General features: G+C 39.6%; 1 protein-coding gene across 2 annotated transcripts; it reads left to right on the top strand.

The window, feature by feature from the left end:
- Positions 1 to 21,774, top strand: RAD21 (RAD21 cohesin complex component). Of its 2 annotated transcripts, XM_041407549.1 has the most exons (15): positions 1 to 255; positions 4,158 to 4,238; positions 6,137 to 6,310; positions 7,643 to 7,772; positions 9,858 to 9,957; positions 10,955 to 11,061; positions 11,951 to 12,154; positions 12,677 to 12,802; positions 12,992 to 13,114; positions 14,751 to 14,974; positions 15,290 to 15,449; positions 15,792 to 15,943; positions 17,440 to 17,589; positions 18,054 to 18,137; positions 19,990 to 21,774. In XM_041407549.1, the coding sequence occupies exons 3-15, from the start codon at positions 6,167 to 6,169 to the stop codon at positions 20,179 to 20,181; spliced, it is 1,896 nt and encodes a 631-aa protein (XP_041263483.1). In that variant the 5' UTR covers positions 1 to 255; positions 4,158 to 4,238; positions 6,137 to 6,166; the 3' UTR covers positions 20,182 to 21,774. The 2 variants fall into 2 exon arrangements, with proteins under 2 accessions (XP_041263483.1, XP_041263482.1); XM_041407548.1 differs by lacking the exon at positions 4,158 to 4,238.
- The last annotated feature ends 5,269 nt before the right edge of the window (positions 21,775 to 27,043 follow it).

Here is a 27,043-nt window from a genome sequence, read left to right as displayed (position 1 = left end):
TTGACCGTAAACATCCTGCGGTTTGAACGGCGCGTTCGCGCGCAGGAAGGACTGCGGCCGCCATCTTGTTTGCTTGAGCGAGCGGCTCGGCTCCGCTCGGCTCCACTTCGGTTCCACTCGGCTCGGTCCGGTTCGGCTTCGGTTCAGCCTCGGTTCGGTTCGGCGCCGCTCGACTCGGCTCGGGCTCGGGCTCGGCCCGGCCCGGCTCGGCTCGGCTCGGCAGGAGCGGCGAGCGGTCCCCGGGCCCGGAGCAGGGTAAGGAGTGGCTGCGGCCGCCGCGGTCGCTGCCGGCGCCCGAAGGGGCCCGGCGGGGCCCAGCTGCAGCCCCGCTCTCGGGGTGCTGCCGTCATGCTCGGGCTCGGAGCCGGCTCTTCGGCTGAACCCTGCCGGCGGGGAGGGCCCGCCTGGTGCTCTGCGACAGCTGGGGCTCCGCGGGAAGGGCTGGGCCGCCCGGGACCCTGCGCGGGGCCGGGTGTCCGGGGCGATCTGAGGCCAGGCCGGGCGCAGCGGGGCCCGGAGCGCGGCCTGGCGGCGGCGCTGGCAGCGCCCCTGCGGAGCGCGGTCCGTGCCGCTGGAGCGGCCACGGGCGCGGACCCGCGCGGACCTTCCCCGGAGCCGGGTCACTCCGAGGGGCAGCCGGGGAGCCGTGGGGAGGCCCGGGGCCCGCGGTGTAACAGATCCCGCTGCCCCCGGGCTGCGCGGACAGCCAGGCTGCTGCGGGCTGGACACAGGGAGGGAGCAAAGCTCCATTTGCCACTCTTCTGGGTTTAAGTGCAGTTTTCCTTCTGCCATGGATGGGACAGGGTGCTGAACGTTCTCAGAGCCTCTCTAGTGGCAATGAACTGCCTTCTGGACACTGTGGCTGTTTAGCTGCAAATAAAAGGGCCCTTTAAAAAAGCCGGCCTTTTGAAGAACCAAGATGCTGCTCTTACGGACACTGTTCGAAATCTTGGTATCGTTTTTAAGATTTCTCTGATCCTGATTAGAAACGCTTCTGTTAAATATAAAACAGGGCGTTGTTTTTATCAATAACAAAGCAAACTTGGGGTCACTGTGACTTACTGGTATCTTTCATTGAAAATGCCTTTTCTTTAAATTCAGACACATAAAGAAACTACTGTAAATTTGGAGACGTTGCCATTTAGGCCCCCATTGTGCAAATGTGGGCGATAAGCACGCTTTCCTTAATCTCCTGCTCAGTGAGACTCATTATCAAAACCGGGGGACGTCAAAGTGTTATCGGGTCCAGGCTTTGTTTTATTTTATGAAGGTTCGTTTGTAAATATTAGACATTCTACAAAATTTGGGAAAGCAAAGCCCACTCATCTAAAGTTTCAACTAGAGAGGAAGTAGGTGTGACAGGGGTAATAAAAGGAGGAGCAAAAATCTAGTGAGACCTACAATCAACTTAAATTGCCACACAAATTAATCATGTCTTGCTTACACCGTGGGATTTCACGCAGAAATTAGACTAGCTTCAGTTACCACATCAGTTTAACTTCTTAAAGGTAAAATGTTAAAAAGTTTTTTATGTTTTGACTCTTTGGATGAACAGTGCAGAGAAGTAACTGCAAAAGATGAAGTAATATAAGGAATGTTCAGCTTACATACCTTTAAAGAGTGTGTTAGTACATGGTTTCTGCGAGTTTATTAGTTTGAATTGGATCTGGAATTGCACAAAATAGATTGGGATAATGGAGACAGGGCCTTAAATTAAAAAGATTTATTTTCTACTGGTTGAGCATTCTGAGTGTAGGGCAAGGGCAGGATACCTGCTGAGGGTTAGGTGTGAATGTGGAATCGAGGGAGGACAGCGGTGTTCAGAGAGTTCAGTAATTTCCAGCTCTGTACGGTACTTGTGAGTGATCTGCCTTTTGAATTAGTAACTTTAGTGCGGCGCTGGTTCTATCTGATTATGTAGGTGTGTAGTATATGGTAATTGGAGAACAGTGAATGCAGCTCCTCTAACGGAGTGGTATGGTTTGAGTAATTAATAGACCTGGTAGTGCAACCTCAGCCATGGAATTTCTGACAAATTGTTGATTCAAGAAACAAGACCTCGACACAAAGGGAAAATGTTGTATGTATTTACCAAAGGTATGTAAAATTGAACTAGTTCAGTTTTATCTTTTTCAATAATTGATTTTTTAGACATAAGAAATTAAGGTGACTTGACACTGAGCTTTAGTACTAAAGCTGCAGGTGACACAAAGAAATACATTAAAATTCAGATAAATATGGATTAACCAGACAATTGTCAAGGTGGTTGAAGGAAGGAGATCAGATAATGTAGTGGTGAAAAGAGGCCTGGAGCTATAAGGTGATGTTAGTGGAGTTTGTGATGAATTTTTTTTTCAGGCACCAGCTGTTCAGTGCGGTACCAAAACCTGCCAGGGAGGCAGCCTTAGTGAGTGCCCACACATGGGAAGTTTAGTGATGTAAGAGGGATTGGAGAGTGAAGGATTATGAGTTAAAGTTGGAGAATTCAAAATATAGTTGCAGGGTCAGGGTAGTTCTTCTGAACTTCTGAAGTCTGGTAGGGCCAGCTCAGACTGATGCAGGTGCACGGGGAGATCTCAGCCTTCCCCAGATCACCCAGGGCTGCCTGGGCTTAGCAAAGCAGGAACAGCTTAGGAGGAAATTATGCAGGTGGGGAGAAATCAGAGGAGAGAAATTGAAGGATAGCATAAGGACAAATTAATTAAAATGACTGGCTGATTTCTTAAACTGTAGTGTGGAATTTCTATACTCATCCGTGTGTGACCGTGGTTTTGGAATAGCTTTACAAGGAACAAAAGTAGGTGACAGTAAAAAAAAAGAAGAAGACTGAACTTCAGTTGTGGACTGGTGTGTGTGTGTGTACATAACCTAACCTAGGGATAGCAGCTGATGAGTGAGTTTAATGAGCTAGAGTGAACCACAGTCAAATAAAAATGTGCTGAATGTTCTGCCTGTTGTGGGCTTAGTTCATGAAGCACCTTTCTGCATGCCTTGAAGAATGGGACTAACTATGCCAGTGTGCTCTTCAGAGGTTAATTAGCTGTTCTAATCAGAAGAAGGATTTTAAGATGAAATATATATGAATTGAGGGTTAAGATGAATCTCATAGTTACACCATCTACCAAATTTTCTTACTGCTACTTTGGAAGGAGCAATTACCAGAGTCTCAGATGAGGGTGGAACAGGCACATTCTAGATCAGACCCTGTGTATGACCAGTATTATTTTAGTTCTGCTTTACATTTCACTTACTTTGTATGTAGAAGTAAAGTGAAGAGAAGAGCATAGAGCAGAGAAGATTTTTTACATTTCTATAGGAAGAACAGTATTTTTTAAATTGTGCAGTTGTTGACCAAGTTAGGCAGAGAAAACCTGAGGACAGTTGTGGCACATTGAAGCAAATTCGAAATTAATGGCAGTAATGTTACAGGTATTTTAAAAGGTTGATTTGGCAAGATCAGGATTTGGTGCTACCTGACCTTGTGTGAGTACATACTCTTTTTGCCTTAGAGGAATGCAAGCAAAACAGAAAAATGCCAGAGTTCTCAGAACAAGTTTTATGGTCCTGTCAATTTCAAAATCTAGTCAATTTCAAAAACTGAAAGTTGTATTTTACCTTACAAGCTTTTTAAGAGCCATCAGCTACCCTTTTTCTTTTGCAGATTCTTAGGAGTTGCTTTTTCAGCCAATGAGATATCTATGTGTCTACCTGAGCACTCTGCCACTTGTAGAAACTCTTGGTTCCTTTAACATTTGTCCCAGTCTCAAATTATGCCAGAAAATCTATTTCTCCCTTTATGCCACTGCATCAACATACTGTGCTATGAATTAAAGATCAGACAAAAAGCCTGAAATTCAGAAAAGGGAGTATCTGAAAAGAAAGACAAAATCTGGAGGAAGTGGGAGCAGCCTTTGGGGCTGGCTTTGAAGAGCTGAGGGGCTAAACAGCTGAACTGGAAAGGTGGACTTTGTACAGTTGCTGTAACCCAGTTATTGCCATGCAGAGCATCTGCTGGAATTTGGAAGTGGCAGGGACTTGTGACAAGAAATTACTGCTTTAGGTAATAGAATCCTTATTTGTTAATAGCAGTTCAGAGTGAAACACACTTCAAAACCATCTGTAGTCTGATTGTCACTGTTTCCCTTCATGTATTTCAGTATGGCAGGCCTTCAGTGATGGATGAAGAGAAACAGATTTACAGTGATAGATAAATTGATTTTGTCCAAGTTGTCCAAATAGTGAGTTTCACATTTAACAGGAAAATTAAGTATGTTTTCAGTTAACTGCATGTTTGAAGTTTTGCGAAACCCGTGTTATCTGTTTTAATAATTGTGCCAAACTCCACTAATCAAAGTACATTATTTTGCAACTGTTGTTGAATTCTTTTTATGGATTAATACAGGTGCTTTTGTTTACTCTGTTTGTGTTTTCCTGTATTCCTCATATTCAGGAGTAATTACAGGCTTACTGTTGCATGGTTTTGGTAGCAGCTCCAGATAACAAAATGCTGTGCTGCAAAGTTATGTCTCTGCATATACAAAAATACTGAGGCCTTCAAAAATATGCGAGGATTGAATTGTCTGCTGGCCTTAAGACAGTGTGATGTCTTTCAAAATATTCAAAATAAGGTAGAATACCTTCCTTTAGATAATGTTTATCCAAAATTTTTTCATTATGCTTCCTGGAAAAACTTGCTCATGCCCATCTTTGTGTAGTGCTGTCCTCAGCCCTCACACAATCTCAACAAGTAAAAATGGCATTTTAACTTGTTTGTCAATTGGCAGCTTTATTATGACTAAAAGCTCCTAAGAGCTTTTAGTCATAATAAGTTAATTCTGTGTACTGAGTTAATTTGAGTTTAAGCTGAATGTTTCCTCTATTTCCTTTAAATCCTCTTCACTGTTTTGGTCATGGATCAAATTGGTGGCCAATCTGTCATTAAAAGAGTAGCTTGATAATCAATTCTGTTATACAACTCTCAAAATGGAAAAAAAAGTTATTGGACTTGACTTTTGGGATGTACATTTTTAAATTTATTATTCAGATGTCTAGAGGTTGGCTTTATTTCCACTGAATCAGTAGTGTCAGAGCTTCTCTTGCCCCTGTACTTCAATTCCTAGCAGTATCAATTGTGACTTGCTGTGCTTCCTCTGGCAGTTTTTCTGTAGGTGTAGAGGAGGTAAAAACTAAAATGCCCTTGTTGTGCCTTTTCTGTTATTTTCTTTTGGTTCATTTTTCTGGGTTATAGAAACTATTGGAAAAACTTTGTGGAGATTCTTCTACTTTTAAAGCAAACTTTTCTTTTCCTCTACTTGTAGTTAACTGAGTCATATCTTTACCTCATGCATGGAAGTGGAATGCTTAGATCATAAGATATCATGCTGTTCTGATTCCCCCTGGCTTGATGTGGTGGCATCTTATAAATCATAACAAAGTAATCACTAGATAAATAGATAAGAATGTCTTTTTTTTTCCTGGTGAAGGAGAAGGAAAATGGAATCTTAAGGAAGTTTGGAATAATGCAATCAGTTTTCTCACCACTTCTATCAACACTTAATTTAAAAAAATATGAAATGGAGAATGGTCTGTTCAGAAATGGAAGACATGATTGTGCTTCCTGTTTAGGAAGGAAATTATAGGGAAGTGCAAAAAGATTTAAGGCTGTATATTTTATAAAGGTGAATCTTTTGCTGGAACAATGTACCATATATACTGGTATAGTAGAGTAGTAGCTACTGAACTAGAAGTAGAAATAAGTGGAAGTTATAGAAAACGACTGTGGAGTGAAAACTGAGGTGTGCTTCTTTGCATTGGGAGAGTTTGGTATCATTACCTTAAAGGTAAAAAGATCCAAGATTATGTTTTCTTGAGGGGTGGTGAACATTTCTTAGTTCTGTATGTGGCTGTTAGTGGGTGATATTTCTGCTTTGTAATTGTTCTGTAATAAATACATATATATGCTATTACATGGGTACCATTTGTAAATGTTGGTTCCTTAAACATATTAAACAAATAGTCTGACCTCAGTGGTTAAAAATCAAACGTGCACTCCTTTTGAGGATAAGGGGGCTATTTACAAGGATGTTCCTCATAAAATAAAAGATCTGGAAAGAAATACTTGCCTTTCTCTTTACAGGTTTGCACTTTGTTTTAGACATCTGGGACCATGTTCTATGCCCACTTTGTCCTGAGCAAACGTGGGCCGCTGGCCAAAATCTGGCTGGCGGCCCACTGGGATAAGAAGCTGACCAAAGCCCATGTTTTTGAATGTAATCTGGAGAGCAGCGTGGAGAGCATCATTTCCCCAAAGGTATCTGTTTTACACTCATCTCATGTGACCTTGTAGTGAAAAGAACTTGAGTGTACAAGTGGTAATTACTGTTTGGGTCACTGAAGCAAATAAAGTTCTTAATGTTGCCGTTTCAAAGGGTGGAAAGGTCTGTTTGGATGTGAAATACTCTGTTGTGAAATGGGAGGAAATTCTAAGTTCCTTGATGTTTTTACATGTTTTTCTTCCCCTCTACTACTCATGCCAATGAAATTGTTAATCTGAGAACTGATGGCACAGTTGTGACTTTTGTCACTTAACAGATGTCAATGTCTTATAAAAAAAGCAACTGCTTGAAAACAAAAGAAAACTTACTTACATATTTTATTTTAGTTGATACAAATGTTAGCAGTTTTTATAGTGCTACTCTAGATTTTAGAAGAACTGCTAAGTGTAAGCAAAAAGTGTACAATTACAGAGATGCTTACTCTTCTACAATAGTGATTTCTTTTATTGTCACTTTGGAAGGATTTAGGAAGAAGGTAATGTTCATAGGCTCACTAATGAGCTGGAGCATTCTTTTAGAGAAAGGCACTTCTTCATATATTTAACTTTGTGTAACAGTTCATTAGCTGAAGTTTTAAAAAGATGTTGGAGGAAATAAAAATCTTTAATTCTTAGGTTGATGTTAAGTCCTGTGTGGCTTACTCTTTCTGTGAGATAATTATTCCATGTACCATTCAACACAAATTTCATGCTCTTTCAGCCTAATACTTAAAGAGGAGTCCTTCTGTGAATTACTTTTTTTCAGTTTTATGTTCCCACAGTAGGTACTTCATTGCATAGTAAAGCAGTGAGATTGAAAAGGAAAGGAACTTAAAATTTTTGGTTTACTGTGGCAGTGCTTGTTTACGGGCACTCCACATCTTCCACTGTTTCTCACTTCAGGACAAAATATGGCTTTTAAACAGTTTTTAACCAGGTTTTACTTAATCAAATCACTATTCATGGCTGCCCAACCTTCTGTATTTTTCACTTTTTCCACAATTGAAGTAGCAAAGGTGGTAGAAAAGAAAATATGGTAAAAATAGGCTTTGTCACTTATTTTTTAATTAGACAGAGCAGTGTTTGGGAATTCCTGGAGGGAGCTGCTATTAATTTAGTGACACTTGCTTGGTCATCCATAAATATGTAATAGGGTGTCATCTTGAACTGTAGACTTTGCATTCTTTGTTTCTTCAGATTTCTGCTGATTTTTATACTTGTTTTGGATATTTGATTTTATTCAGAAAATTCATGTATAGCTGACTGAGGTGTCATTTAAGGGAGTACTGAGGATACATCTGATTCACTGATTGTGCAATGTGTTTTTAGGTGAAGATGGCACTTCGAACCTCAGGACATCTTTTACTAGGCGTTGTTAGAATCTACCACAGGAAAGCAAAATATCTTCTTGCAGACTGTAATGAGGCTTTCATTAAGATTAAGATGGCTTTTCGTCCAGGTATCTGTCTTTATCTAAGTGCTCTCTGAAAAGCTACATTGATAAATGTGTTTATTAAGAAGGCATACAATTCTGCTTTGTTATGTCTGTTTAATTACATAAAGGTATAGGTTGTAGGAGAAGTAATTATTGCAGCTAGCTGGCTGACTGAGTTGTCTGCTGCAAAACATCTTTTAACTGAATTCTGAACAAAAACTTCTCTTATTGATGCTGATTCAGTAAAATCCCACTTAGGCTTTTGGCTGTTGCTGGTGTATGATGTTAAATGGAAATATACTGCGTGGTTTTTACCTTCTGTCCGAAAAAGGCCAACGCCATACTGAATAGAAGCACACAAGGGGACTGGTTTCCATCAAGGGTCAGGGTTCTTTTGCTATGAGTTACAAAAGAAACATGAAAGTAAGCTGTTTTTTTACCACTTTGACATAATAGTTTCTGAAAATAATGTGGACTGTAATGTGGGCATCAGAGATAGTTTTTCCTTTTGTATGTTTGCAAAATAGTTTCCCACTCTGTAGTTGCTTACTTAATGTTTTCCATTAAAATGGGATGCCATATTAATACCTGAAATTACTTTTCTTTCCAGCAGTCAGTTAATTATTTGGCTTTCATTCTTTCATGTCTTTATAGATAGTTCTCTTAATTTTGGCCTGGGGAACTTTTTCTCAGCTGAAGTGTAGCTGTGGCAGTGATGCTGCTGGATGCTCACAGCTGCTAAATCATATTCTATCTTTTTAAGTTAGAGAGTGCAATAGATTTAAAAGCTGAACTTGAGGGAGACTTTTTGTTTTTTGAAAAGGCAACTCTTGAAAGCCAGTGCAGCAGTTACTTGAGAAAAGTTAAAGTGTGTAATGCCTTTATCTTAATTTCCTGATCTACAGGTGTGATTCAGGCACTGAATTCAAGTACTGAATTTTATGTAGCCTTCAGTGGCAATTTGTTGACTGTTGCTAATTTTTTGTTTATTACTGTGTTTAACTTCCCTGGGTTATAATAAGAACATAATTTTAATATCACAAGGCAGTCTATTTTCCCTCTCCTAACAGAGTGCATGTCAAAGATGAAGCACTATAAAATCAAGATGTACAAAAAGTGGCATGCTGGCCTGACAGAAGCTGAGGCACTGGTCTTTTACTTTCAGTTTATCAGCTTTGTGCCTTAGGCATTGAGCCTTTCTGTTCTGAGAATCATTTACATGTTTCATTTTAAGCAGCAGACAAGTAAAAATATTGAACAGCCCTGAAAGGATGGACTAGATGTCTTCTTTCCTAGTCAAGTACCGTGATGAGTAAGCTACAGACTTGTGCTTGTTCCTGGTCTCTGTGGACAGTGGTTCTTTGATTATTCATTGCAGAGGGGAGCACAGTGAGCAGTGTTTCTGAAGTATCTGTACCTCAGAATTGCCTGTGTTGTATGTGTGGGTCAGAAGGCAGAGCATAGAGCTCATATCTTCTGCAAGTTACAGAAGGAATTGAACCTGCATTTCCCATGCACTTTCAAGTGCCCTGACCTTTTAAGACTTTGAATAAAACAAAGGGACCAACTGCTGGCACTGGTTTTGTGATGGCCAATCTGATATTCATGCTCTGAGAATGCCTGCTGAATAAGAGTAAGCATCTCTGGAGGATAAGAAAAGGTATGTGTGTGGTTTTGGTAATACAGCTCTTTCATGTGCAGAAGCCTATGAGTTAGTGAGCCCCAAGTGCAATCAGTTCTGTTCCAGGATTTCTGGAGCTGATGGAACTGAATAAAGGACCAGTAGCAAAGCAGTCACGCTGTGCTGCCACTGCAGTGTAGAACCCTGCAGCTCATACCATGTGTCGTGATGAAATTATTGTGTAGCATAGTGTACACAAACATTACTTTATACAGACAGTGCAAGGGCTTGAGGATATTTATTTTGAATTTAGTTTGAGTTTCACTTACTACCTTTATCTAAGGTTTCTTTGTAGGTATCTCAGCATCAGTTCAGTTCAACAAATTTAAAGACAGTAGGCCGATGCAGAGAGAAATTGCTAATGGCACAGTGAAAAATGCTGTCCTTGTAAGGAATGGGAACTCATGTCTGGGTGTTCTTCCTTGCAGGAGTTGTTGATTTGCCTGAGGAAAACAGAGAGGCTGCTTATAATGCTATTACCTTACCTGAGGAGTTTCACGATTTTGACCAACCACTCCCTGATCTAGAGTAAGCTTGGGGTTTTTTCCATTTCCATGACAATGAGAATTGGTTTTAGTTGAGGAGAACCTGGTTTTAAACATCTAACTCATTGCTGAATGTAAAAAAAGTCTGTAGGCAACTTCTATTCTTAGGTCTTTTTATATACTAATAAGGAAGTGTGCAGTCATTTTTGTGTTGATTTTAAGTTCATAGTAGCTTTGACTTTAACTGAAGTTGAAGCTGTCCTTACAGGAGCATTTCAAAAACTCAGATACCTATTATAACTTCCTTTTTCTTCTGTGCAAGGCACCCTACATCACATACGTCCTTAAGTTGGACAAGATTAGTATTATGGGGATTTTGTTGACCTTTTAAAGTGGCACTTTTAATTCTCAAAACTTCTTAATACTTATGGGTTATATGTTACACTTACAACAAGTATACAACCTGAATAGTCCTTAATCTTTAAAAAACTGACAGTTTTTATTATTTTATTTTTTTTTATTTGAGTTATTCATAACAGAGTTTTTAGAATCCAGCTTACTCAGTGTTCAATTTAGTTTAAATTAAAATTAGAGTATATACTAATTTGAAACTGCAAAAAATTTCTGTGTATTTATAAGAAATGTACCTTGATACACCACAAAGGATGTTAACTTGGTAGTGGTGCAAAATACAGCATTTGATAAACTATATTAATAACTTTTGAAGTTGAAGGGGTGGAAGGTTTTTCTTAATTGTTAATTTGGCCTTTGAAATTAGTAATCCCAACACAACAAGGAGTAAGAGAGGTTACTGATACATTTCCCAGGAGCTAATGCAATTTGGATGGTAGATTTGAACCATTAGTGGTCTCGCTGTTGTAAGTAGTAGTTTCTATTCAGTGTTCACCTTTATTTTTTTCAATAATTGTCTTGAATGTAAAATTGGTTTTTGCTGAATAATGTCATGTTCATTTCAGCAGGCTTTATCTGTTCTTTGTTTTTTAACGAGATTTTTAATAATTGCCTTCTGTTTGTTTAAGTGATATTGATGTGGCTCAGCAGTTCAGTTTGAACCAGAGTAGAGTGGAAGAAATTACAATGAGAGAAGAAGTAGGCAACATCAGTATCCTCCAGGATAATGACTTTGGTAAAGATCTCATGTGTTATTATGTGTTACTAGCTACTTTCGGTTATTGTTAGACATGATTTTGCAATTACTGTGGAATGCCCAGTGAGCTCTAAACAAATTAGATCAAACATGCTGTGGTTTTGTGTGTTCAATTTTTAGTTTGTTGATGTCAGTTTTTCCAGAAAGTCTGTCCTCTAATGGTCAGCAAACTTCTAGCTGCCTAAAATAGGCAGAAAGAAAAGCTGAAGAATATTCAGTCAAGTTAATAACTGAAGTACTGTGACAATTAAAATTTTCAAAATGTGATGTGAATATGAAATGAGCTGTTGCTTTAATCATAAGCATGCTCTCAGTCAGAAACCATTGGGACATTTCTAGACCTGAATCAGTCACTGGTGACAAGTTTGCTACTTAGGTAAAGATACCTAATCTTTTCAAGGACAGTATTCTAACATCTGAATCACAATCTAGATAGTTTTATTTGAATGTCTGATTCTTAACCTACAGTATTGTAAACCATAATTCAGTAATAGTTTTGAAAGAATAATCTAACAATGGTGTTGACTGGGTATTGGTTTGTTCTCTGTAATTAAAGCACAATGTCTTTGAATTCCATTGAATCCTATGGTTTCTGTGCAGATAAAGTTTAGTAGGATCTTGCTAATATCAATTCAAATAAGTACAATAAAATGCTTTGAAAAGGAGATAGTTATTTTTATAATTGTTTGAACAGTATTTTTTGCTATGGTATTGCTGGGCACAATTCTTTACGTCTTGTCATTAACTCTGCAAATAGGATTAATTGAATTAAGCTTACATATAGGCCTTTGTTGATCAGTTTAGGTAGGTCTTTTGCATCTTGATTTTTTTTTTTAGCACTTAGAGCAGTGCAATTGTATTCTGGCAGGTGACTTTGGGATGGATGATCGTGAGATGATGAGAGAAGGTAGTGCATTTGAGGATGACATGCTGGTGAGCACTAGTGCTTCCAATCTCCTCCTGGAACCTGAACAGAGCACCAGTCACCTCAATGAGAAATCTAATCACCTGGAATATGAAGACCAATACAAAGATGATAATTTTGGGGAAGGAAATGATGGTGGAATATTGGGTAAGTTTGAGAAATTAAAATTGAGTTTTTCCTCTATCCTACCTCCTGTCTGAATTAATTAGTTCTTGGGTAGATGAGGGGAAGTTGTTTCTTTTGTTGCCAGATCCCTGTCAAAGTTATGCCTTGTACAGTGAGTATTTATACTCACTGTGTGTGTGTGTGTGTGTGTATATATATATACGTGTGTGTGTATGTATGTGCACTGAGCACATATTCCAGTTTGTGAGTACTACAGCAGAATAGACAACTCGCAGCATATTAAGTGTTGGCGTATTTAAAACAAAGTTCTAAAAAATTAGATGTGAGATGCAAATATGTGGCAAATACATTGTAATAAATGTTATCTGTAAGCTCAGAATTAAAGCTGAAATGCCCCTTGAAAGAGCACTGCTACTTTCTTCTATGTCAGCATTGAAAGTACTTTCTGTGTTGTAATAAACTTGTCTGTACTTTGTAAATTTGTCTATACTTATTTCATGAGTTTGTGGATGCAAAACTGATTCTTTCATATGGTTTCTTCAGATGACAAACTTCTCAGTAATAATGATGGTGGTATTTTTGATGACCCACCTGCACTCTCCGAAAGTGGAGTAATGATGCCAGAGCAGCCTCCCCACGATGATATGGATGATGATGATAATGTATCAAGTGAGTATGATCTAGGACCAGACCTAGAATTACTTTGAATTAATGTAGTTTGGATAATTCCTTAAAAGCATACTAACCTCAAAAGTATGAAGTGTGGGAAGCCACCTGAAGGTGTGGAGGAGGGGATGGGAGGGGTGGCACAGCCTGTGATGTTGTGACCTAGTGCAAGGTTCTCGTTGTCACTGGCAGTGGGAGGCCCGGACAGCCCTGACTCGGTGGATCCGGTGGAGCCCTTACCAACCATGACTGACCAGACCACACTTGTTCCCAATGAAGAGGAAGCTTTTGCTCTGGAGCCTATTGACATAACTGGTGAGTGAGCTATTGGGGAGTACTCTGCAGTTTGTCAGAGACTACCTTAGCTTGATGGAGTGGAAATGAATGTCTAGCACTGCTGCTGACTGCTTCTCACTTGGGAGAGAAACCAGGGATCAAGTGCTGAATTCCTTTTGTTTTAATAGTAGCCCTCCAGTACCTTCCAGAGGGGTGGCTTACATGGATGGTGTCAGAGAATACTAGTTTGTAGTTTCTGCAGTCAGTGCATGTAACAGCATTGATACTGCAGCTTTAGATAAACATGCTAGTTAAAATGCACTGAGTTGAAACAGAGCTCAGCATGTCTTTCATTCTAAAATGGTATCTATAGTGCAGCACAGTTCTTGATACACTGTGTTTGAAGGGCAGGACAGACTGTTTACTCTGAGAATCAGTGCTGTTCTAGTGATTTGTAGCTTTAATGAATTGCTGATTTCAGGAGGTGCACCTTTGTATTTGAATTTCTTCTAAGTAGGGATTTTCCTTATGTTTTTCTTTAATTCAAGAAACGTGCTTATTTTAACTGATACTATGTTTGGTTCATTATATACTGACCCCTGCTTTGTTAAAAAAATTAATATCTGGAAAGAAAGTAGCTTGTCCTGTGCTTTTAGACTGAGCTCCAGGCCCTGATTCCCTACTTGGCCTGTGGGAGAGCCCTGGCACTGCCCTCTCGTGGCGGGCTGGCGGCAGGGGACCAGCTCATCTGCTAGTCCAGCAAATCCAGCATTTACCAGAGCTTCAGGGTCTGCTGCAGAGTACCAGGCTGTGGGCACAGTAAAGTTATCCTACAGCAGGGTCAGAAGTTTACAGTTAAAATAACCATCCACATTAACTCTACCAAAACTCAGGTAGGGCTTAGGGGATAAAGTGGGTGTGCTATTTTAAATCTGTGATTAGAGTCATAGAATGGCTGGGATTGGAAGGGATCATGAAGATCTAGTTCCAAATCTCTTGCCATGAGCTGGGACACCTTCCACTAGACCAGGTTGCTCAAAGCTCCATCCAGCCTGGCCTTGAATACTAACAGGAATGGGGCATCCACAGCTCCTCTGAGCAACCTGTTCCAGCTCCTTGCCACACTCACAGTAGAGAACTTCTTCCCAATATCTAGTCTTGAACGTACTCTCTGTCTGTTGGCAGCCATCCCCCTTACTGTCACTACATGTCTGTGTAAAAAGTCCCCTCCGCTTTCCTTGTAGGCTCCCTTCAGGTACTAGAAGGCCACAATTAGGTCATCCCAAAGCTCCCTTTCCTCCAGGCTGAGCAAAACGAAATCTCTCAGCCTTTCTCATAAGAGAGGTGCTCCATCCTCTGTTCAGCTTGGTTGCCAGTGTTTGCACCGGCCCATCAAGCAAGCCATGGGAGGGAGAGACATGTGCAGATGAGGGCATTGAGGCTTAGGTAGATTTAAATTCACAGAAGAATTTGCAGGTTATGGGACAGCATCCATAGTATTTGACATTTTATACTGCACATAGCTTTTAATCCTTCTCCCAAAGCTAGTGTTGCCTTAGATTCTTGAGGCAGCTTTCTATGTGGGCAGGTAAGACCTATAGAGAACTTGCAGGATTCTTTTACAGCATGGTACCTGTTCAATCTAAGCTTCATTGCTTGTTAAAAATCTCAACAGTCAAGGAAACCAAAGCAAAGAGGAAGAGAAAGCTGATTGTGGACAGTGTGAAAGAACTGGACAGCAAGACTATTCGTGCCCAATTAAGTGACTACTCTGATATTGTTACTACTTTGGATTTGGCACCTCCTACTAAGAAATTGATGATGTGGAAAGAAACTGGTGGAGTTGAAAAGCTTTTCTCTCTGCCTGCACAGCCTTTGTGGAATAACAGACTACTGAAGGTAATGTTTCTGGGCAAGGTAATTTTTAAATTGACTGTATTCAGGATTGTGCTTCATGTATAGCAAACGTCAGCATATAGTGATATAGTGATGGCAGTATTCATAATTGGAAGAAAAAACATTAAAAGAACTAAAGTAAATATTTTAAACGTTGTTGTTACCAGTCACAAAGATAAATAATTGTTTAGAAGTTAGTACTGTTGGAGAGGAGCTTAAAAACTGAGAAAGAAAGATAGACCATAATTACTTCATCCAAAATTAAATAAAAAGACACTGAGAACTGCAGTAGTGAATAATGTAATGTTCCCATTGTAGCTCTTTACTCGCTGTCTCACACCTCTCGTACCAGAAGACCTGAGAAAGAGGAGGAAAGGTGGAGAAGCTGACAATCTTGATGAGTTCCTTAAAGACTTTGAAAACCCAGAGGTTCCCAGAGAGGAGCAGCAACAGCAACAGCAGCAACGAGATGTCATTGGTTTGTGTCTTGTCAAAGATGCTCTGCTTTCCCTCGGAGCATATTTTTCTCTTTTATCTGTGCTTTGTATTAAGTCATCAAAGATTATATATGAAACAATGAGCTTATATGAACATCAAGCTAAACAATTGTAATGGTTGTTTAGCTTGATGTGATGCGACCTCTGACATAAAATAACCCTTTTTTCCTAGAAATAGGGGATGCTTAGGGATTGCTTGAACCAGTGGATTAAAAGTGCAGGCTATTGAGAGTGCTCAATTCTAAAATAATAGCCGTTTGGATTTTGGTACAGTTCTGATAACATTCTTAAGTATCTAAAAGAAGATTTGTTGTGGAATACAGATGAACCTATTCTGGAAGAACCAAGCCGTTTGCAAGAGTCGATGATGGAAGGCAGCAGAACCAACCTGGATGAATCGGTTATGCCACCCCCACCAGCTCAGACTGGTGTTAAACGCAAACTGCAGCAAGTGGAACCAGAGCCAGTGTTGCCTGTGAGTTAGCTTTTCCTATTTTTTTATGGGGAATGAGAAGTGGGCAGTGTCTTTGAGTAGGAAATGACAGATTTGAGGCCCTAGCTTTCTATGGTCCTTTGAGATTCACTGTTGTAGTATCAACATTTGTCCCTGGGTATCATTCTGGTGCCTTTGTTAGGTGAAAAGCTTACTGAAACATTTAAAATGCTGGTAGGATACAGAAATTATACTATTTCCTCCAGTAAAAGTCTTTAAGGAGTCTAGTGTATTGCTTATCAAGTCCTGCTTGGCAAATGTGTATGAACAGCTTCCATGAAGCAAGGATTGTGTTAGCTCCATAAATATCTTTTAAGACAGCCCTAGTGTTCCAGGCTTAAGGCTTCAAAGAAAAATCTTTGATTATCTGGAGAGATTTCCTAGTTGAGTTGTGAATAGATTTGGACACTCGCTGTGATGCAGTGTGAAAGGAAACTGCTTTTGAAGAGGAGAGGAAGGAAATGGACAAAATGAAAGGTGTATTTTTCTGAGTGCTTGCGTGGTGAGAACAGTCCTGAATTATGTTGTGTCTCATGTTTGAGCATTTTTTAACTTCACTTTTCACATTCCTTGGCTAACAGGTTGTTCACTATAGAATGGGACTGTTAGATGTTACATTATCTTAGTAACCAGGGTGGCAGCTGCTGCTCCTCTTGCCCTTTCACCCCTTTCATGGGGTGAAACAGCATTGACTGTGCCAAGTCAGTGTAATTGGGGGTGTCAGTGTGTTGGGAATTCTGTGATCATCTTAGAGGCCAGGTCAGGCCTCTAGCAACAACCTGTAATGATACCTGCTGTGTGACTACATTAGGAGTTGCTTAGCCATTTTAGGGTATGTGTAGAAACAGTTTCAGGTGTCAAGGTAATTTTACTGGCAAGCACTTAATTGTTTATAGATTCAGAGGGAGAGTACCATATATAAATTTTATTAAAACTGTCTACATAAATCCTATTAAATTTCTTTTCTGTATTTTCCTCATAAATATTTTCTGAGAATATACTTCAGCACCAAAGTAATTCATATGTTTTCAGAAACTTTGCAGGTACCGATGTTTAAATTCCTTAATGTTTGTATTGATGAGAACAGCATTTTGATATTTTGAATATGACTAGTTCCAGTGAGTTCAAGTGTGTTCGTGTAGCATTGCATCTGGTGATGTGGGATTTTAAATTTGCATGTGCCGATCCAAGGAGTGAGAACAGTAGTTTGGATGGTGGCATAAGTGAAGTTACTGGAAAGCCTTTTTACTTTACAGTGCTGTCATAATTTCTGGTTTGAGTAGAATCTGAAGGATTGAAAATACACATATGGACAGCAAAACAAAATTGGTTTTTGGTTTTCAAAAATGAAAAATTCTGACAAAGGGCTAAGATTATATACTTGCATTTTATTAAACTGGTCTGTAGCACCATTGTTCTATTGTAAAAGAACTGAAAAAATGATACTGTTTGTTTAATTGTATTGTGTGCTCTTAAAGCATCCACCATCACAACAGCTGGAAATACCACCTGTAGAAATGCCTCCAGAGGAGCCTCAAAACATCTGCCAGCTAATACCAGAGCTAGAACTTCTGCCAGAAAAAGAGAAGGAGAAGGAAAAGGAGAAAGAGGAGGAGGAGGAGGAGGAAGTAAGAACTCTGTGTAGAATCAGTTTTTGTGTATCCCAGAAGTGGATGAATGTTTGACTGTGGATTCAGTAAAAGGCATAAGAAATAACTCTTTTGTCTGTCCTTATAAATAGCCCTTAGAAATTTAATTCTTAAATTATTTCATGACCATTTAATAATATTTCTATTATTTAATTTTATAAATTATATATACGTTCTGTTTTGAATTAGTTTCTTTTGTTCTCACCCATGGCTGGATTAAACCACTATAAGTTTATGATGCCTTAGATGAGAACTTTTGAACTTAAATGGTGTTGTTCATTTTAAGTAGCTTGTGCTGCTTAATGAAAGTAGCTTTTTGCAAGAAAACCAGCCATGTTCTCAAATGGGATAACTTAAGTTGTCTCTTAGCTGCAGTATTGAATATCCTGTGGTAACAAACAGAGCAAACTTCATGATGTCTTTTATTTTACACCTGCTTCCAGGAAGAAGACGGCACAGGGGGTGATCAGGATCAAGAAGAAAGGAGATGGAACAAGAGGACTCAACAAATGCTCCATGGCCTTCAGGTACACATGATCATTTGCTTTCTCTTAAAGCAGCTTTGGAGTGTGTCCACTGATGCTTTTGAGTGGAGTTAAAATGTCAAGAAAGAGCTTTCTTTGCGGTCGATGTTGCAACCTAAAATACCAGTTATCTTAGGGGGGGAAGAATGCATGTAGTTGATTAAATCATTAAAATTAAATCTATGCTTCTATAATTGTCACTTATTTTTTAGAGAACATTTGAAATAAAACTTTTCACCTAAATGTTTTTCAGCCTTTAAGTCCACACTTGGTGTATAACTAAGATTCCAGAAATTTAAATTATAAAATAATTGACTGTATTTTTCATGAAATCATAGCATCTCTGATTTTGTATTATGTGCCTTTAGGCAAACCCCCATAAAGGTCTAGGGATAACACCATTGTACAGGATGTTTACTTCCTGTCTAGGCTAGTTTGAAAACTTGAATGCCATGAGAAGCTGAATCTCTTAACAACTGTGGAAATGTGACTTTGGCTGATTTCTAGCACGTGGATTCAGTCTGCACAGACATATGTCTGTAGGATGGATTCTTGCTTGCTGGAACTAAAGAGGCTTTTTCTGATACGATGACTGAAAACCACAGTGTTCACCCTGAACTGAAGTGCATGCTGTTCCTTTGCTTATTGGTCTCTGTGTTTGTCCTGCTCTTGGACTACCTTTGCCTTTCAGCCTGGTTTGTAGCTCCTTTGTTCCCGTAAACATTTTGGCAACTCGTGAGATTTGGCTGTCACTGAATGCCACATCCCAAATGGTCACACACCCCCCTCTTCCCTCGCCCAGCTTTCAATGCAGAGCCTGATGCCATATGGCATGGATTATCCTTTTGGCCAGTTAGGGTCAGCTGTCCTGGCTGTGTCCCCTCCCAACTCCTCCAGCTATTTGATGCAAAACAGCACCATGTGAGCTGTTGTGAAGGAAATTAACTCTGCCCCAAACCAAATCAGCACAACTAAAAAAAGCTTTAAAATAATTTCTAAGGTATACAGATGTTGAGTTGGTAGTGTTATGTAATGTTTTCCTCTCTGAATATTTTATCACAGTTTCTGAAGAGAGCTTTAGAATTCTCTTTGGCCATAACTAGCTTTTTACAGTTTTTTCTTCCATGAACCCAAAAGAGGATCACATTGCTTGGCTGAAACATTAAAACTGCAATGATATTTGGAGTTAAGGTCTGATAAATATAAAATAATTTGGTTTAGCCAGCCAAATATCTTTTCATATAGTTAAAATTCATTCCAGGGCAGACAGTTCTGCTTTAAATCAAACACCTCAGTTGTTGTCCTGGCCAGCAAAAAGATGTATTTATTTTTTAATATATTCTTTATAATACTTTGAGAAAATCTAAGTGACTTTGGGTACTTAAACAGTTTGAGACAGAGGAGTTTTAGAAATATACAGGCTTTCACCTTGGGAAATTACGCATCTTTTAACGTTAGCTCTTGAAATTTTAGTTTATTATTTTTGGAATTACATTTCTCTTGAGAAATAAAACTTGATTTTTCTTTATTTTATTCCTATTAAGAAAAAATTGTCCTGTAGTCAAAAAAGACTGGTTAGCTATTGCTGCAGAAATAAAATCTTGTGCTATACAACAGTGTTTCTGGAATACATTCAGTAGATTCAAGAATGATTTTTCACACATCCCTGGGAGGCCTACTAGGTTTCATTTAGCTAAGATCCATGAAGAAGTTTTCATGTACATGTTGTAATGTTCCCATTCTTCGGAATCCCTTAGTGTCCTGGGGTTGACAACAAACAGAATCTTGCCAAGAGGCATTGTTGTTTCTATGTAGTTCTCTATTTAACTTGTGGTATCAATGTTGTGTTTTTCAGAGAGCTCTTGCTAAGACTGGAGCAGAATCTATCAGTTTGCTTGAGCTGTGCAGAAATACAAATAGAAAACAAGCAGCTGCAAAGTTCTACAGTTTCCTGGTACTGAAAAAGCAGCAAGCTATAGAGCTGACACAGGAGGAGCCCTACAGTGACATCATTGCCACCCCTGGTCCCAGGTTTCACATTATCTGAATGGTTCCCTAGAGCAGAGCTAGTGCTCACCAGCGTGCTTGTATTGCCCCGTCCGTAGGGCCCACAAGACCATTGCAGAAAATTTAGATTTTATTGTCTGTATAAAGTCCTTGGTTTTCTCTTGGGGTTGTTTTGGGGTTTGTATTTTAACTTTACCACTCAAATTTTTAGTGAAACTGCTGGCTGGTGTGGGTGACTTGAGTTCCAGCTGCAGAAACCAGACATCTCAAGCACCCAGGTAAAGATTGTTTTAGCGGCTCAGAGCAGATGTGTGCAATATTGGTGCATGTGATGTTGAGTATCAATGAAATGTCTTACAATAATTTGACTAGTTGATTCAGTATAGATATTTTTAACCTATACAAGTAAATCTGAATGGCCAACCTTTTGTCTGATTAAAAACTTTGCCAAACTCATCTGAAATGTTCGGTCTGCTTTTCATAGTAGTAGTTTTTTCTCCCCTTCTCTAGATCTTTGTGCATACCGTGGGTCTCTTAAAGCTGCCAATATGAAAGGTAGTGCCTGATATGTCAGCTTGCTGTGTCACTGCATTTTTGCAGTCAGATTTTTGTAGCCCTTGATGCTGAGGGGAAATGAGTGTCTGTGGAAAGCACTTCCTCTACGTGATACATGAAAGGACAGAACATGTGAAGCGTTTTAAATGAAACATTCCTTTTCACTTATCACCTTGTTATGGTCCACTACTGATAATGGCTAATTACTGTTAATAAGGGACAAATGAAAACTAGTAATTTCATTTAAACATTTAAGAAATCATAATGCTTTAGGTTTGTTAGAGCTGTATATAAACTCCAGACTTTTTAAAACAGACTTCTAGATTGTAAATTATCTGATTTTTTTTATTAAGCAAGTATCCGACAATAGAATAAGAAAAATTGTTAAATTCAGATACCACCTGTACCAAAAGGGCAACGAACTTTGAATATAGAGTACAAATGGGCACAATTCCACTTATTGTGTAGTGTATTAATGGCTCTTTGAATATATTTATGGTTTTAGTCTCAATTTTTTCTGATAATGTACACTCCCATGTTCAAAATGTTTTATCAGTTTTCTGCAAGAAGTCCGGTTTGATTTTATTTCTGAAGAATGAAGCTTTACTGTTAGACCAGGTAGCACCAGAAATTATGTGAATATGTTGATTATGGAGACCTGTCTTAACTTTTTTTAGGGCAAAATTATTCACACTGAAGGTTCTGGTTTTAATGTTGGCACTTTTGTGAAATAATTTTGGGACTCTTAAATTTCCATGTATACTCAACTGTAAAACATGAATGTTTAAAAAACTCTGAGACTACATGATGACCGTGTTTTACTAATCCTCGAAAAAGTTAAATTGTATAAAGTTACTGCAGCTTTATTTTCAACATGATGTGCCTGTAAAACCATAATTTTCTCCTTTGTAAAAAGAGACATTGTAGATAACTTGAATGTTTAATTATAGAAAAGGTCATTAGTTTCTTGTTACACATTTTTAGTCTGTTTTTGTTGCTTTTCAAAGTTAATATTCTTGAAAATAGTTGATGCTGTTATGTATAACTTTTCTAATAAAAGTTGTGTTATAAGCTGTTACGTGTTAGCTCTGTATCTTGTTTGAATGCCTCCCACTTATGTAGGAGAGACTGAGCACTAAGAAATCGGTTATTTTGGTATTAGGTATGGAAAGATTTAGCTCTTTAAAAGATTAAACTTGAATATGTAAATAAAATTCTTGCCATTAGGAAGGAAGTGTTACTCTACTGGCTGTACCGTGCTTTTGTTCAAGGATTCTATGCTAGGAATGCGCATGTGGAAAATTATGGGAGGCTGTCTATAAAATGTGATTCATCTGCGTGCCTGTCCCTGCTGAATGCCAGAACATCTCCAGCTTGGATTCTTTTAGCTCTGCTGTTCCCTTGCTTCTGGAATTGCCTCTGCATGTATGTCAGTGCCTCTGAAGTTACATGCTCCTCTTGGTACATCCAGACTCTTGGATCCAAGCCTGTGGCAGCAGCACATGGAGTCAGTTGGTTACCTCTAGAGTTTGTATATATATAGGGGCATTGAATTCTGACTGGCACAGGCTGAGTGAGCTGGCTTAGTCTGGGCTCCACACAAGGGACTGTGCTGCTTTTGAGTGACCTGTGGAAGCAGCCAGGCCCATCCTGTGTGTGCTGTGATTCCAGTGGGATGCAGGCTGGCCTGTGCTGAGCCAGCCCAAGTGTGTGTGTGTGCAGGTGCAGCACTGGAAAAGTGGCTTTGATTATTTTGGTTCAGTCTCTGTGAGAGAGAACTGTGGGAATTTGGGCACTCAGCCTAAGATGAAAGCTCTTCTGGCTTTCCTTATATCAATAGATTATATCCATAATCTAGTACAGTTTTATCACCAGTTTGTCTCTTTGTTACACCACTGTGATCAACACTCATGATAAATTGATTTTGCTCAAATGTATGCCTGGTGACACTAACGTGGGACACTGAATGCAAGCTTTGCTTTATCATGTACAGGATTTGTTACTAGTTCTGACCATGGCCTACACGTAGTACCAAGAGGCTTGCATTTCTTGGAAAGGAGGCTTTGTGGTTATGCACTGATCAGCTGTTGAATGAGGTCTAAGGAATGGTGATAGAGCATTGGTGTTGATGATGAGATGGAGAAGGGCTCTCTGTTGCACAGCATTCATAGTTTTCCCTATGAGTGCTGCTGTTTGGTTTTTTTAAAGTGCTTCAATATCTTGGTAAAGAAGTACAGCATCTGCATTTTATTATAGTTCCTCCTCAAACAAATGTTGAAATGGTTTTAAAGAAATTACCCCTAAGCATTCACTTAGTGTTTACTAGATAGGAAGACATTTTTGTCGCAGCTCAGTAATATCTCTTTTCAAAAAGCTGTCTTGGGAGGGATTTAGATTTGATCAAGAACATCACTGTGTTCTTCACTGCTTTCCTGTCAGGCTGGACTGGCTCTAGTGCCTTTGGCTGTAGTGCTGCACTGCAGAGTGAGGGGAAGGAACTGTTGTGAATTCTTCTCTGCTCCATCTTCCCATTGGTGGCAGTTTTGACAAAGCTTAAATGCTCACAGTGGGAGTACTATGCATGCCCTGCTTTCCAAATTACTCCTCAGTGTGTAAAAAAGAGAACAGTTCAGGATTCTAAGGAAGTATTTCTTCAACACCATGCAGTTGTTGAATGAATTCCTGCCCTATGTGTGTGATCACCTTGAAGCCACACTGCTGTTTTATTCTATCTGGGGTGGAGGGGAAGAAGGCAGATGATGTTATGTACTGCTGTGCCCATCTTCTGTGGGCACAAAATTGCCTTTTCTGCTTGGGTCTTTCCAGCTGACATCCTCCAATGGCAAATCAAGGAAGTCAAATTTCCAAGGGTTTTTTTTCACTCCCTGTTGTTGTTCCACTGCTACACCCGAATCTGTATCATGGTACTTAATATTACCTTTTTGGGGGTAGTGGCATTAAGGTAAGTTTTTCTGTTTCTAAACCTCTTAAGGGTCCATAGATTGTACATCTTTCCTCAATTATTTGTGTTTATATTTGTGCTTTTTCAGACCTTTTTTCTGTTTCACCTTGAAGAAGTGGCTGGATTGAATATACTGTGAATTTTTGCAACATGAACATATAGGAAAGCTGAACTACCAAGAAATAAATTGTCCAAACACACAAGGAAAAAAGGACAGTTCTCTGCATTTCTTGCTGACCTCTAAAGTTGTAGTAAAGCTTTGAGAGAGACAAGAACAGGAGGTAGAAGATTTTCTCTAGTTCTTATAGCAGGACCTGGTTTTATATTTGTTTTAGCTTAAAACATCTTCATGCAGAATAAAAAAATAAAAAATTCCAAAATATCAGGTAAGAGAAAATATTAACCTCTAAAGTTGTAGTAAAGCTTTGAGAGAGACAAGAACAGGAGGTAGAAGATTTTCTCTAGTTCTTATAGCAGGACCTGGTTTTATATTTGTTTTAGCTTAAAGCATATTCATGCAGAATAAAAAAAAAATTCCAAAATATCAGGTAGGAGAAAATATTCATATTAGTCAAACACTAATTTTAGTGTTCTATTATGAGTAGAATAAAATGCCAGAGAAACTTTCTGGGAGAACACACCCTCCAATTTCATTTGGCCCTAGTTATTCCCCAGCAGCCAGGAAAGATGCAAGAGGTAGTTTGGTTGTCGTGAGCTGGGTTTCTACACATTCTACTTTCCCCAGCCCCCTGCTTTTCTTGTTTGCCTAATTTTTGTTTTCAATAAAAACATTAAAGAACATAACATAGCCTGAAACTAACACTAAATAATTGAGGATGTGTGGTTGACCTTTAATCATGGATGTTTATAAATGTTTGACACTGATCAAGAATACATGTGATGAGAAACAGAGTTGCTCATGACACTTGGCATCCTCCTAGAGCAGATGGGGGTTTGAAGCCAGTGGTGTTCTCCATGCAGGGACTCCTTTCTAAATTAAACTGTCCTGCTACATTCTTGATACGCTTTCTCCTTCCCTGCCTTGCAGTGCCCAGGTAGTGCTGGCAATTATGTGTACAATTTAGTTTTCTAGGTTTGGGGATATTGGAAACTGATTTAGGGAAAAACTCACCAAAAGAAACACGGGTTTTTTTTCCCCAGCTGGATCAATTTCTACATCCTGTGCACTGGGCAGCCACACAGAAACTTGTGCCAGCATAACACAAGAAGCACCAGGCAGGAGAATAGAGAAGGGAAGGAGTAAGGATTTCTTTTTTGTCTGGCGCTGCCAACTTTTCATGTGTGTTAAATCAGTTTAAGAAAACTACTCACAAAGTTGCAGTTTGAATTCAGGAGTCCCAGCCCTGGCTAAAACTGTACTGGCCTGTTCATCATCAACTTGCACACCACTTATTAATATTCTGTTTTTCCAAGGCAGACGTTGGAAGTTCTCCCTGAAATCAGGTATTTCTATGACAAAGCCCAAGCCCAGCTTCTGCCAGCAGATGTGTCTGCACTAATTTTCTGTTCATTTTGTGAAAGTTAATATATCCAGTCCTCACGTTACTGGAGAGGAAGCCAGAATCGCAGTCAATTCACCGGCAGCATGTACCACACATCGCACTGCACTGTGAACTCTGAAACGAAGGGATCAGATTACCATTAAACGTTCCACTGTTGAGCATTTTTGCAGAAAAGTTCAGCTAAATTTGTCTTTGTACAAATTAAGCTGCTTCTCATATTTCTTGACTATGGGACTAATCTCCAAAACAAAAGAAATGCTGATGTTTAAGGAATAAGAAACCACAGTCAATGTTATAAGAAAAAATAGAAGGAGAATCAGCTTAGCATTTGGATTTCAAAGCCAAATTTGATGCTTAGGAATGTTTCTCTGGTCAAGTAACTAATGAGAGACCCTGAAAATAAACTAATGGTACCATTTTGCATTTTGTAATTACATGAATGCAAACTTGTACCTAGTCCTGCTGATGCTGAGGGGGGCAGCAATGAGCTGGAAAAGGCACACAAAGATATGGTGGCAGCTACTTAGCAACACAAGCTGCAGGCTTGATCGTGTCTCGAGACTGAAATAAGTGCAGGAGACACCAGTGCTTCCAGTGCTAAGTTTCATCACCACATCTGCGAGGAGCAGTTCCAGTTCATTAACTGTGGCAGGCTGCTCCCTGGGGTGTGAGTTGGGGCTGGGACCTCTGGGATCTCTTGCCTTCACCACTGAGCCTATGGATTATATGGAGGCTCTCTGATAAAAAAAGTTTAAAAACCAAGTCCAAAAAGAGAAGACCCACCACATGCAAGAGGAATCTATAAGGAATATTTAAATCATCCTCATGTCAGCAGCAAAGCCACCATCATTCCCATCTCTTGTGCTATTCCCTTGGCAGGGCAATGTGACCATTGGAGCATGGAAGGTGTTGGGCAGGTTCTGCTGATCACCAACGAGCTGCTTTTGGTGAGGCACAGCTGAGCAAGCAGCTCAGCCCCCAGTGCACACAGCTGTGCAGGAAGACTTTACTGTACTCCTGACACGATTGCTCAGAGCTGTTCCCTGGAGCCCTGAGCCCTGCTCCCCATGATGCATGTTACTGTCAACAGAAGAGCTGGGGAGGAGGAGGGTGAGCCTTCTGCAGAGAACAATGTTAAGTCCAGCAAGAGGGGTGCACATATAGCTTTACATGAAATTATATTGCAATTATGGCACTTTATTCTTATGACTTTGTACTGCCATTTCTGTTAGGAAAGGACCCTTCTGGCTCAGTGTGATGTGCAGATCATTCATGCCTTGAGGGAATACAGCAGGTACCAAACCCAGCCAGATGTGCTGGGCATATGTATAATGAATGAATAGGACTCTGAATCCCTAAGGCTGGACTGAAAGTGAGAGAACTGTTGAGGTTTCATTGCAAACAAGATGGAGACATAAGGTCTGCCAGCTGTGGAGGTGGATTCAGCAGGATGAGAGACAGGACCTGCAGTTTGGCTGCTGGGACAAGGATATGAGAAAGTTTCCCACCTGCTCAATGGATTATGAGTTTAAATATGAATATGCTGTCTCTGTGGTCTTTCCTCAAAACCCCTCTCTGCTTCTATCATCCCTAAGGCCCAGTTTTTCAGTGGTAACAAAGTTTTCCGCCTAATTTGAGAACCAAGATATTTTCAATTGAAAGACAGAAAGGGTAATAAAACATTGGAATAGGTTGCCCAGGGAAGTGATGGGGTCACAGTCCCTGGAAAAGGTATTTAAGAAAAGACTGGATGTGGCACTTTGTGCCATGGTCTAGTTCATATGGTGGTGTTTGATCATAGGTTGGACTCAATGATCTCAGAAGTCTTTTCCAACATAATTGATCCTGTGATTTTGTGACGA

The sequence above is a fragment of the Onychostruthus taczanowskii genome, unplaced genomic scaffold (genome assembly GCF_017590055.1).
Source record: "Onychostruthus taczanowskii isolate IOZ18803 unplaced genomic scaffold, ASM1759005v1 scaffold27, whole genome shotgun sequence".
NCBI classification, from domain to species: domain Eukaryota; kingdom Metazoa; phylum Chordata; class Aves; order Passeriformes; family Passeridae; genus Onychostruthus; species Onychostruthus taczanowskii.
The sequence above is the reverse complement of the archived record's forward strand: the minus strand, read 5'-3'. Positions and strand labels throughout refer to the sequence as shown.

Excerpts from the sequence above, each read along its gene's own strand:
- RAD21 (XM_041407548.1), top strand. The coding sequence starts at position 6,167 with ATGTTCTATGCCCACTTTGTCCTGAGCAAACGTGGGCCGCTGGCCAAA. Across the intron at positions 9,958-10,954 it reads CAACCACTCCCTGATCTAGA|TGATATTGATGTGGCTCAGC; the intron begins GTAAGCTTGGGG and ends TGTTTGTTTAAG. Across the intron at positions 15,450-15,791 it reads GCAGCAACGAGATGTCATTG|ATGAACCTATTCTGGAAGAA; the intron begins GTTTGTGTCTTG and ends TGTGGAATACAG.